General features: G+C 49.0%; 1 protein-coding gene across 5 annotated transcripts in view; it reads left to right on the top strand.

Annotated features, from left to right (window-relative positions):
- Positions 1 to 12,998, top strand: part of CTDSPL (CTD small phosphatase like) — a 141,089-nt gene that overhangs the window by 103,998 nt on the left and 24,093 nt on the right. For 4 of the 5 annotated variants that reach the window (XM_075547051.1, XM_075547047.1, XM_075547048.1 and 1 more), the window contains exon 3: positions 7,842 to 7,874. The exons of the other annotated variant lie outside the window; for it this stretch is intronic. In XM_075547051.1, the coding sequence (XP_075403166.1) occupies positions 7,842 to 7,874 (33 nt within the window). The remainder of the gene's footprint in view (positions 1 to 7,841; positions 7,875 to 12,998) is intronic. 5 annotated transcript variants of the gene reach the window in all.

Here is a 12,998-nt window from a genome sequence, read left to right as displayed (position 1 = left end):
CATGTACTGCCTGCCCACTTGATGTGTGTGAGTCCATAGAGGTTGAGACAAACCAGGCAGCTGAAGCCTGTCACCCCTTTTGGAAGGTCATGTACTGCCCACTTGATGTGTGTGAGTCCATAGAGGTCTGCCTGATCCTGTAGACCCTAAAGGACCTGGATGGGCTAGGTGGTGAGTGGAACTGCTTTCAGTTCTTGTGGCTTGGTGCTGCCCCTGGAGAAGCCTGGCAGCCAGGGCTTTCTGGTTGTCACATTTGGGCCCTGATGAACCATACAAGCAGCACTCCTCCCTGGGCCTTTCCATACTTCCTGCTTTGCCACTGCTGGTCTGAACCACACAGTGTGAAGGAGCACACAACTGTGAGCAAGCAAAGAAATATGGAGACTCATTCAGCAAGGGCAATGTAACCGAGAGGAATGACTGAAACCCAAATGAAGGCTGAGCATGATGGTGAGAAAAGAGGAAAGTAAAAGGAAATAGAGAAAAGAACTAGATGACAAAGAATATTTATAGAGGTCTAAAGACTGGAATGTACATATGTAAATATATTTATATAAGAGTGTGGGGAAACAGATCTACGTACATATATTTATAGGTTTAATATTAAGGCAGCAGACGGACATTGGGCCTCCACTCAAGCACTTACTCAATGCAAGAACATGTTGTTCTATTAAATTGGCATTCCAGGATGCACACCTTCCGAACACGATTGCTGAAGAAAAATGTGTGCATAAGCAAATGTGGGGAAGAAAGCTGATGGTGCCCGGCTATCAAAACATATTAGCATTTGGGATCTTAAAGGCTTGAAGATAAACAAGCCACCATCTAGCTGAGAAGCATCAAAGCCCACATGGAAGAAGCACACCAGCCTATCTGACCACAAGGTATAGAAGGGACCAGTCATCAGACATCAAAGAACTAAAAATCATACCAGTGGGTGCCCACCTCCCTGACACGATCACTGAAGACAAATGGGTGCATAAGCAAATGTGGTGAAGAAAGCTGATGGTGCCTGGCTGTCAAAAACTATGGCAGTCTTAAATACTGGAATCTTAAACGCTTGAAGATAAACAAGTGGCCATCTAGCTCAGAAGCAACAAAGCCCACATGGAAGAAGCACACCAGCCTGTGTGACCACGAGCTATTGAAAGGATCAGGTGTCAAGCATCAAAGAACAAAAAACCATATCATTGTAAATGTGGGTGAGTTCAGAATGGAGACTCAAAGCCCATTGGTAGGCAACTGGACACCCCCTTACTGAAGGGTTGTGGGGAGGAGATGAGCCAGTCAGGGTGCAGAGTAGCAACGATGAAACATATAACTTTCCTCTAGTTCTTAAATGCTTCCTTCCCCACCCCCACTATCATGATCCCAATTCTACCCTACAAATCTGGCTAGACTAGAGGATGTACATTGGTACAGATAGCAACTGGAAACACAGGGAATCCAGGACAGATGACTCCTTCAGGACCAGTGGTGAGAGGCGATGCCTGGAGGATGGAAGGAATGTAGGGTAGAAAGAGGGAACCAATTACAAGAATCTACGTATAGTCTCCTCCCTGGGGGATGGACAACAGAGAAGAGGGCGGGGGGAGACGTTTGACAGTGTAACATATGCCAATTTATGAATTATGAAGGATTCATGAGGGAGGGGGGAATGGGGAAGGAGGGGGGGAATGAGCAGCCAATATTAACCGTTCAAGTAGAAGACAAATATTTTGAGAATGATGATGGCAACAAATGTACATATATGCTTGACACAATGGATGTATTGATTAAAAAATAAAAGAAAGAAAAATGGAGACTCAGTAGCTGAGCAAGCCCCCGTTGAAAGCAACGAGAAAGCGAGACACCTCTTGAGGTAAAGGAAGAGGTAGAAGAGAACTGTAACAGAAAATGACTTTAGAGCATAAAGATAACTTTCAGAGTTTCAGAGGCTTAAATAAAAAAATTCAGTAAACTAAGGAAAGCGGGAATGAGCATGGTCATTGCTGAAAGGTGAATTAATGTTCTGGAAAAGCAAGTGGAAGAAATAGCTCACAAAGGAACCAGGAACACAGAAGTAGTAATTACGGGGTGGGTGGGGGGAGGCATTCAAAAGGCTTAACATGGAAACGATAGGAGTTCCAGAAAGAAGAAAATGCCCGTCATGTGAAAAAGAATGTGAATCTAGTTTTAAAGACATTTCCAAAATTGATGGCCGCATTCGTGTGGAAGAGTGTACAAGAGCACACGCTGTTGACAGTCTGAAACTTAAAGATAGAGAAGCTGCCAGCACAAGCTACAGAAGAAGAAGAAGAGTTATACTAGTCACCAAATGCCGCAACAACAACAAAAGTCAGAACGCTAGGAAAGAAAATGTACTGAGGTTATTGAGGGAAAAAAACTAAAAATGATGTGGCATGAAAAACTAATGATTATATCACCATTATATCATTTATCTTTGAAGACCAAAGAATTACATTTTCAGACATGTAGTGATCTAGAGAAGGAAAAAGTATCTGAGTGATATTATTATTCAGTTATGACATATAGAAAACATAAGGGTAAACATAAGTATTAGGAATAGAACTGAAAGGTAGCTGGTAGATCTTCATAATTCACAGAGGAAGAAAGAAAGAGTAAACAGAAATGTGAATATGCCATCAAAATTCCAGAAAGGGGGAAAGAACAAATAACAAAATAAATAATAAGTACAACATAAGGACCAAAAAATAAAACAACCCAATCCCACTGCCATCAAGTTGATTCTGACTCACAGGGACACTACATATGTCTTCTGAGGCTGAGAATCTTTATTAAGACTTGGCAGCCTCATCTGTCTCCCTCAGAGCAGCTGGTAGATTTGAACCTTGCACCTGTGATTAGAAGTCTGGTGCTTAGCTACCACCACCACTAGGGCTCCAGAAAAAGAGTGAATATAAAATGAGTTTGATGAACATAATTCTCCCAAGAGTCTGAGACAATCAGATTGACTTGACAAATTAATCTGCATGCCGTTTCCAAGAATATGACGACATCAGATCGGAATGGTTTGGCAGCAGGTAAAAGAAAACTAATGCACAATCATCTCCACAAACAGCGGCTTGTTTTCTCACCAACAGGCTTGAGTCATGCGTTGCTATGTTTGATGAAAGGCCTGCTGATGCCATCGAGGACCGGCAGACTTTTCACCAAGTGTGTAGCCATGTTGAAAGAGGCAAATGAAATGAATTTAATAACATGCCCATTTCCAATAGGGGAAAGGTGTTCATGAGTGAGTAGTCTGCATTCTTTTTGTTAATCATACTAACTCTTAGCACATCTTAATTTCAAACTATCCGTGATGCATGTCACCAGCTGCCTCTGACTAGCAACTTCTGTAAGGAACAGCATGCCTGTCACCTTCTAGTCAACTCCAGCCTGAGGTGACTCTGCAGGGAAGAGTAGAACTGCTCCCAGGGGATTTCCAAGGCTGTACAGCTTTCTGCCCCAGAGAAGCTGGTGGTTTTGAACTGCTGACCTGTCAGTTAGCAGCTGAGCCCTTCACCACTGCGCCACCAGGTGCCTTTGGCCAGCAAAGTGCTATGTTACTCTTCTTTGTGGACCAACACAGAGAAGTCGTGTTATCTCGTTGCTTCTCTGCTATGTCACAGCAGGAAAGGGGGAATGTGGAGAATTACCTACTGGCTCTGCAAGTTTTTAACCCAGAAGGAACGCGTCTCGTTTCAACACAGAGGTGACTGGATGTCACAAATCACATGACTACACCCAACACCAAGGGACATGAAAGTCTAATCCTACCATGTGCTTGACGAGAACACTGGGTGATTTGGTGAACAAAGCCAATCACTATCACCTGTAAAGGCCCATTGCTATGTAGTTGAATGTGACTTGTGTGCCCCTGTTGGGCAGAGCAGAACTGGCCCATTGGGTTTCCCCGGCTTTTGTTTATGGAAGCAGACTGCCTCTGCTTCTTCCCACGGAGCAGTTAATGGGTTTCCATCCACCGCCAAGTGCTTTAACCACTGCATCACGAGGGTCCCTTCTGACTCCCGGCATAAGTTCCTGCCATGAAACGAAGCAGAACGGAACGTGACAAAGAAAGGTGACAGGTCAAAAGATGGGCAAAATTGTTCCAGGAAGATGAGTGAGACACAAGGGAAGCAGGACGGGCAGTGTTACTATCAGACAAAGTGGGATGCAAAGCCGGCAGCATCTGTAGGGAAAAGAGGAACCGTCCATAGGGATCCGCAGGATACTTCATGGAGCTGTGTGGTCGTCACAAACCTTCCAATCTCCATAGGGAAAGCAGCTTTCCCACCATGCCCCACGCACGGCCTAGGAAGAGCGCGTGCGGTAGGTTCTGACTAATGTGATGCGCCAGGCAGTGAAATCATTGAAGTAAGCAGAGAAAGATCAAACCCTAGACTGACTTACAGATGGAAGGTCGTTCCCATAAAACATTCAAAAGACTCCACAAAAGTCATCATGAGCCTCATGGAAAGGTTATCTTGTTAACGATCGGATGTGGTCTCTGGGTGGGAAGATTGAACACTGCTGACGTGGAAGAAACCATCTGAGAGAATGGGTGGTGGTAATAATGAAAGACAACTGGCCTGGAGGGATATCAAGCCTCAGTCCACATTGATGAGGATCTCTGGTGGGTCAGTGGTTAACCAAGAGGCCGCTAGGCAAAAGGCCAGAAGTTCAAACCCACCAGATGCTGTGCAGGAGAAAGAGGAGGCGATGTGCCTCTGTCAAGACGTTCAGCCTAGGAACCAAGTCCGACTGTGTGGTAGGGTGTGCCGTGTTAGCTGTACGCTGGCAGAACTGGAGACAAAGCGACAAGGAGCCTGCTGCTGTCGTAGTCAAGGTTCCTTAAAAGGAACCCCTGAGGAGATGGCCCAGGGCTTCGTTGTCCCCGACACAAAGCAATGACACCTTATCCCTGAGAGGGTGCCCAGGGAGGCGGTGCCTCTGCCACGCCTGAGCTCGTCTGGTTTGAGGTTTCCTTTCTGAACGTCCATAAATTAGCATTTGTGTCCATGACTGTCGGAGCTAACTTAGCATCATTTGTGTAGCACTCAGGCTATTCTGTCTGTGAAACTAGGCCCCAGGAAAGAGCCCCTGTCAGAGAGGGCCAGCTACTTCCCAGGGAAGGAGCCCCCTGCCCTCAGCACTCCTCTTAGTCAACACACACACACACACACACACACACACACACACGATGTCAAGCCCAGGGCTGTGAAGTGGATTGCAGCCTAGCCTCTCCTGCTGTCCCTGTCTCTCTCACCTCAGCATGCCCTAGGAAGAGGGAGGGTGGAGACAGAATGGGGCATGACCTCTAGGGTCCCATTCTCTCTGCCCTGGAGAAGTGAAGGATCAGAGCAGAACATTATAGCTGCAAGCTGTGTTTGCACCAGGAGCCCAGGCAAAAGACAGTGGGGGAAGCTCGAAGGTGCCAGCTCCCAGAAGTGCCAAGTAGCAGAGGCCATGGGGACTGGTACTAGGATGGACAGAGTATGAAAGAAAGATACACACTCCGCTCAGGTGTACGCGCATACGCATAAGCCTAGAGGGTCATTGTCAAGCCCAGGTATCCATCCACATTAGTATCTTCATTTGCTCTTAACTGGCACTTTGCCAAGCCTGTCTCACACTGGGGGCGGGCGGGGGTGGTGGTGAGGGTGTGGTTTCTCACCTCATTGTTGGACTCCTTGTAAGTCTGAGTTGACTAGAGGAACAAATCCGTGACACTTATGATTATATATATAAGAGGATAAGTTTATACAGCAAGAAGAATATTAACAACTAATTAGTCCACACAGTAGTACAGAGGGCTGAGTTCAACTCACTTTCGTTTAAGAGTTAATATACTGGAAGTCCTTCAACTGACATGGGCCACCGAGCCCAAGGTCAAGGCAGCAGACAACAGGGTGGGTCAGCAACAGTCAGTAACTTGGGAGCTTAGCGAGGCAGGCCCTGATGGGATATGAAACTCAAGCATGGCGGGAGGACCCACAAGCCTCAAGTTCAAGAAATGTACGCACCAGCAGTATGGTGAAGCAAGTCTCGAAGGACACTCAAGCCCTAGTGACCCAATCCACAAGGTGGCCTGGCCCTCCGGTAGCGTAGCACACAGGGTGAGGTAGAGAACTAGCTAAAACAGCTACACGCTGGTCAGATCACCAGAGAGCAAGAGAGAGGGGGGTGGGCCTTGCAGAGCCATTTTTCTCTTTGCCCGCCAATCAAACTGAGACCTGATTAACCTCCACCCATATATTCCTATTGGCCAGGTTGGCACAAGAAACCTAACTATCACAGACTCCTTTCACCAAAGGCATGGCGCTGAAAGGGTGCGTGTGTTAGGTACTGTTTGTGGCCCCCCACGGGACCAGGGGTTCCCATCTGGAGACTGTGTTGGCCCCACAGGGCATTTGGCAATGTCTGGGAACATTTTGGCTGTCACTAGTGCAGACGGGCTGTTTACTAGCATCTAGTGGGTAGACAATAGGCTCTTCAACACCCTACAGGGCAATGCCCCCCTCCCCAACAAAGAGTTACTGAGTCCAAGAGGGCCACTGAGAAGCCCTGCTCTAGAGGGACCCAGTGGATAGGGGAGCTTCAGATTAAACATTTCCCCACCACGACCAATGACCTGCTCCTGCATCCAAGTGTTGAGAATAAGACTGTTTCGGAGCTTCCAACCTTGTCTGGACGTGTTTTTGAAAACGGGTTTTATTTGATGGCGTGTTCGAGAGCAGCACAGCTCTGTTTGGGTGGTGTGGCATCCTTGACACAAGCCCCGTTTCTCTGGAAGAGGGAGAAGGGCCTTGAAGACCTCCTCCAGGGAAACAGTGGTTGCCATGGCTGTACAGATTGATGCCTTGGGGGCTGGAGAGAGTCCAGCAATCTGAGCCAAGCTCAGAACAGTGCCAGTCATCGGCCAGTGCCCTCAATCAGATTTGGCCACATCTCATGGGGCCTGCCTCACCAGGGATCCCTGAGCCCAGAGGGACCCCTCTTTTTTCCAGGCCTTCAGTATAAGGGGCCATGGACCAATGCATCTTCCCCTCGAGGCAGAAGAAAGGACAAGCTGGGAGTGCCCAACGCAAAGAAGTTTGTTCTCGTATGAGGAGTTCTTAATGATGGCAGAGTGAGTGTTCTCGTCAACCAGGTCTGGAATGTCGGCGTTCCAGGGTATGAGGAATGGCTGAGCCCTACCCAAGCCACAACAAACAACACAGACTGACGCCTCTCCTCGTGACCACATGCTCTCCAAGGTGTCCGAAACTGTCGCTCTTCATAAGAGCAGACAGCCTTATCTGGATTCCAAGGAGGCGCTGTGGGTGCCAACTGCTGGCCTTGCTGCTCAACTCATCATCTGCCAGCCTTGAAGCCTGAAACTCCCCAAGACTTCAGGTTCTGTTCTTGGAGGAGAAAGCTGCTTCCTGGTGTGTGACCTGGGCAGGGACTGTCTGGCCCAGGCTCGTCACCTGTGTGAAGACATAGAGTTCTTAGAAGAAACAGCCCAGTTTCCCAGGGAAGTTGTAGATGGAAGGATGGGTTTTCATTGTTTGTAATTGAGGATGGAATTCTGGGGAGGAGAAGAGACTCTGCTTAAATAAACACAGGTTGTTTATGAGCCTGGTTGGCGGGAGGGATGCCTAGGAGGCAGCGGGGGTGGGGGGACAGTGCCCTGGTGTGGATAGTCAGGCTCCTCCTTCGGGGCACTGTTCAGTGGGCAGGGGGTGGGGAAGCAGATGGCTGCTCTACTCCAGAGTGCTTGGATCGTTCTGGTGAGAATCGCAACTACTTCTTTTCAATCCTGACAATGATTTTTTTTCTTTTTTCCTCAGGGTGGCCAGAGGCAGGTCATTCCCATACCAAGTGTATGTATACATTTATCCAATTTTATTTAACCCTTCATAGGAATTGGCAGCAGGGAGCCTATGCACCTGAAAGATCAAACGAGAAACGGTCTTGCTTAGGTTGAGTTTGGGCATGTGGTACAAACAGCTACATTGTAAGCTGTGAGCTGGAAGTTCTGGACCTGAACGTGGTTTCTGTTCTCTGAATCAGCAGGGCCTCAGCATCTAGTAATCAAAGCGTCCCCTCTCCTTTGTCTGTGTGAAAAGGCTCCACGTGGTCTCACTCAGCCCAGGTAGCTTGCAACGGCAGGGAGAGCCTACATTCATGCAGACTACTGGTCTTGGCCACAGGTTCTATCCTATTGGACCTAGACTCCCCACGCCCAGGACCCAGGTGACCAGACCATTTCTGACTTGGGTGACACTGTGGGCAGCTTGGCCATGACTTTGAGAGCAGAGGGTGTGCAGCACCTACCCCCTGCCCCACCTCTATCCTCACCCCTGCTGACCACTCCCTTGAACCTCACACACCACTGTGCTTTTCAGGGGTGGTGGAAGGGGCTGCCAGATTACACCCTCCAGCATGTCCCTGGACCATGACTCAGCCATCCCTGGTGCTTCTGCTGGCCTCCAAGCGAGCAGGGTCAACTGGGCCAGTCCTCCAGGGCCCAGGTAGCTGGAAGGCAAGCTTTTGGAAACTCCCTGTTTACCACTTGGGTTATCCAGAGTAAACCAGGCCTTTCCCACAGCACCCTTTGTCCTTAGAGAATGGAGGACTCCGAGGTCTGTAACAGATCTTCTTGTCTGGAAAGATGACCTGGTTCAAAGCTGTCGATCCAGCTTCCCATGGACCTTTTTTTTTTTTTGCCTCCAGTATTTTCTGGGAACGTCCAAGAAACGCCTCAGTCTTAACACTGAAAGCAGTGGATTTTGATAGCCAGAGCTTGCTTCACAGACCGTGCTAGTGGGTATCATGGCTAAACTGCCCCCAACATTTTCAGTCATCCCAATTTTCTCAGAAGTTTAGTCCTCCAAGAGTTCCTGGAGTCAAGCTGTCATTCCCAGCACAGCTGGCAGTGGGACGTTCTTGGGAAAGCAGGCTTTGAGCAAGGATCTGGGTGAAGCAGTACAGTCTGTTGCCCAGTGTTGGAGAGAGGCACCCCAAGGAGGTAACCTTGATACAAATGAGTTTCCTGTGGCATTGTTTCTGCCATGCTGCCAACCTTCAGCAGGTCACCCCCAACACCAGTCAGGCTGTACTGCATGGTTTGTCCTCAGAGTTAATTCGTGGTCTTCTGTAAAGTGAAGTTCCCAGTCGGCATTTGCCAGTCCGGGTGAAAACACCGATGCAGACGCAGCAGTGTGTGGACTTCCAGAATAAAATCGCCAAAGGGAAGAAAGAAGGCTCCTTGTGTAATGAGGCCGGTGTTCCATCCGTGGCGTGTGAGCCTCGGCCTCAGACCTGATGATTCCTGCAGCATCTGGCAGGAACACGGCCCTGCTAGAGGAACTTGCACCTGAAAGGAAAACTTCTAGAAAGGCTCCCACTGCCATCGAGTCCGTGCTGGCTCATAGCGACCCCATGTGGGTTTCTGAGACTGTAACTGTTTCCAGGTGTACAGAGCCCTGTCTTTCTCTGTTGGAGCTGCTGGGGTTTGAACTGCAAACCATGAGGATCGCAGCCCTCTAGACCACCAGGGCTCCATTCTAGAAAGGCAGCTCCATTAATGAATGTGGGGTGAGCTCTACTGCCTGATTGGCATGTAGGAGTGACCCCCAAGTCCACCTGAGGGCCAGCTCGGCCCTGGGACTCAGGCCTTGGGAGCCCCTGTCAGATCTGGCCCTGAGTCACATAAGCAGAGTGGCCTTGGCCTTTCTGGACAGTCGGGGTGTGTGGTCAGTGCTGCAGGCCCTGAGAGCTTGGGGTGCTATCCCAGGGCCAGACATATAGCTGTCCTTAGATCCACATGCAAGACATATACACAAGCATAGTTAGACAAATGAGATTGCATTGTACCCACCAGTCTGGATTGCTTTTTGCTTTCAATCAAACCGCTTTCCAAATATTAGTGCCTTCAGCTCTTCCTCGTTTGCTTCTTGGTGAAGGCACCTACCTGGTTTCCACTGAGGTGCGCTGACAAATGCTTCTGTTACACATCTCCCTGCCGTAACATTCAGTCACTAATTATAGAAGTGCCAGCTGAACAGATACAGTTTATCATTTTGATAGCGTTCAGCCAAATTGCCCTCCCAAAGCCTAGGCTGGTATTTGAGATTGCCCCATTCTTAAATGGACACGGTTATTGTCAAAAAAGCGTTCATCTCTGCTCATCTGAAAGAAAGGGGTGCTATCGACTTGCTTTGATCCCCATTGCTTTAGGCACCGGGAATATGAATGTCTCTTCAAAAGTTAATAGGTGACATGTCCTGTCTCCTGCACCATTTAGGTGTTTCATGTTATGTTTTCATCTCGAGGAAATGAGCACTTTTTCTCAGATTGATGATCCGTCTGTTGACTTCATGTGATCCCTTGGGCCACAGATATGTTTGAGTGTCGGGAGAGCCACGGATCGGGAGATGTGCAAATATTCTTGTGTCTGTGTCTTGCGTGTGAGCTTTCTGGTGGGCTTGAATCACTGACCTTTCCGTTGGCAGCGGCCCGCTTAACTGTACTGCTCTAGTTTTGGTGAAAGTCACCAAATGGCGATCCAGCCTCACTTCGTTCCCCCAATGACTACTCAGCTACCCCTGCCCCAAGCATGTCTTCCACACACCGACCGGACCCGCCTCTTTATTTGGAGTTTGTTTAAAGGGTTCTACCCATGACATCTACCCCGACCATGGACTGGGGATTTGGGGCCTTCCATACGTCTTGCTAGGAAGCGTCCTCATAAGCTGTTTGATACGGTCAACTATTAAAGGGGGAGGGGAAGATGTAGAAGGATAGAGGGAGTATCAGCCACTGACGTTTGGTGGTCATGGCTTGAGGGGGGCTCTCAAGTACTTTGGCCCCAGGGAGGCTACTGGGACCGTGCCCTGGGTCCTACCTCTCCCACCCTCTGGCTTGTAAGCACAAGGCCAGGCTGGTCACTGAACCTTAAGGATGCTTAAAGGGAGGGACGGAATGTGTTTTCTAGCAGTATGCCTCGGAGCTGTTTGCCTAAGGCTTTCATAAACACTCATGCATTTGTGACCACCAAGACCTTCCAAAGGATGGATCCGGTGAACAACTGCTCTGGTTCCAGCTGGTCTGGCGTTGTCTCCTCCTGCCTGTCTTCCGGAGAGCTCTGCCCTGAACACTGAGGCTATGGGGACACTGCTCTAGTGTCCCAGAAAGAGATCACTCACTGTCATCGAGTCACTCTGACTCATAGCGACCCTACAGGGCAGGGTGGAACTGCCCCTGGGTAGAAGGACTACCGAGAGAGAGAGAGAGAGAGAGAGAGAGAGAGAGAGAGAGAGAGAGAGAGAGAGAGAGAGAGAGAGAGAGAGAGAGTCAGCCTATAATATCTGTGAGAGTGTAGGAGTTAGGTCAAAGCCCTGGTGGCATGTTGGTTACATGTTGGGCTGCAATCCACAAGGTCGGTAGTTCGAAACCACTAGCCATTCCTCAGGAGGAAAACAGGGCTCTCTACTCCTGTAGTGAGTTGCCTTATTGGAAACTCACAGAGTGGGGGAGTGGACCCTGTCCTATAGGATCACTGTGAGCCGGCCTAGACTACTCGCTATGGTGGTGAGTGTTTTCCCCTTCGATTTTGTGGGCTAGGGAGGTGCAGGAGCCATCAAGCCCATTCCAACTCATAGTGACTCGAGTGGCTGAGTTGGACTGCCCTCTTGGGTTTTTCTAGGCTGTGTTCTTTATGGGGCAGACCGCCAGCTCTGTCTCCCATGACGCCACTGGATGATGGACTCAAACCACTAGCTTTTCAGTGAGCAGCTGAGTCCTTACCTGTTGGCCCAGCAGGTCTCCTTGGAAATAACCCTGTAACTTATTATTCATGGTGGCCAGTTCACTGCCAGGGACTGGACATCTCAGATTTGTTCCCAGAAAAGGGACTGGAATGACCACCCTTCCCAAGCTTTGGATGGGAAGGCCTGGTGCATCTTCCCACCCCCACCATGCCCCTCACCCTCCTAGCAACGCCCTTATGAACCCACCGATTTGTATGGACGAGGTCCTGCCCTCCCTCCGTAGTCAAAGTTTCTCTTGCTCTTGCATGATGGGGAGGAGGAGGAGGATGACAGCGGCATCCTGGGAGAGAACTTGCTCGAGAATAACTCCCAGTTAAGGGTTGTTCTAACAACACCCAGACAGATCCATTGAAATAGCAAAGTACCGTTGAAATCCTATAGACCAGCGGTTCTCAACCTTCCTCATGCAGCAACCCTTTCATACAGTTACTCAGGTTGTGGTGACCCTCAACCATGAAATTTATTTTCGTTGCTACTTCATAACTGTCATTTTGCTGCTGTTATGAATCTGACGACCCCTGTGAAAGGGTCATTTGACCCCCAAAGGGGTTGCGACCCACAGGTTGAGAACCGTTACTATAGACCGTCCTTGTGTACACCAGAGATCAGGCTGTCCAGAAGAACCCCAACGCGTGGACTGAAGCATCTGTGTCCATGGGATTCCCAGCTTGCTCAGAAGCTGAGTGCATTTAGGCTTGGAGCCTGCTCCCCGCCCGCCTCCCTCGCCTCGCTCTCTGCAGCACAAAGACTGAATCAAGCGCTCCCTTAATGAGTCTCACCCTTCTCTCTCTTTTCCCTGCAAACAGCCAACAGCACAGTGAGACTTTTTAAACTTACAGTTAGCTCAGGCAGAGCTTGCAAAGTGGGGGTTAAAAAAAAACAAAGACATTCCTTGGGTTTGGAAAATAACAGCCTCTCTGGGCAGATCTTTGATGTTTTCAGATGTGCGAGGGATAGACTTTCTAGATGCGTGTTTTCCAGCCTAGCAGTTACATATGGTAAAATGCTGCTTTGGGAGCAGATAATCCCACCGGGGAGAGCTGGACAGATACAAGCCGATGAAAGGGAGGTGAGGCGTCTGGGGAGAGGAGAGGTGGGACATAGAAAAAAGAAGCAGCATTGTTACAGTTACACACCTTTGTTCTTTGCAATAGCAGTGTGTTGTATTACATA

Source organism: Tenrec ecaudatus, chromosome 4 (assembly GCF_050624435.1).
Source record: "Tenrec ecaudatus isolate mTenEca1 chromosome 4, mTenEca1.hap1, whole genome shotgun sequence".
Taxonomy (NCBI): Eukaryota; Metazoa; Chordata; class Mammalia; order Afrosoricida; family Tenrecidae; genus Tenrec; species Tenrec ecaudatus.
This window is presented reverse-complemented; position numbering and strand designations above follow the sequence as displayed.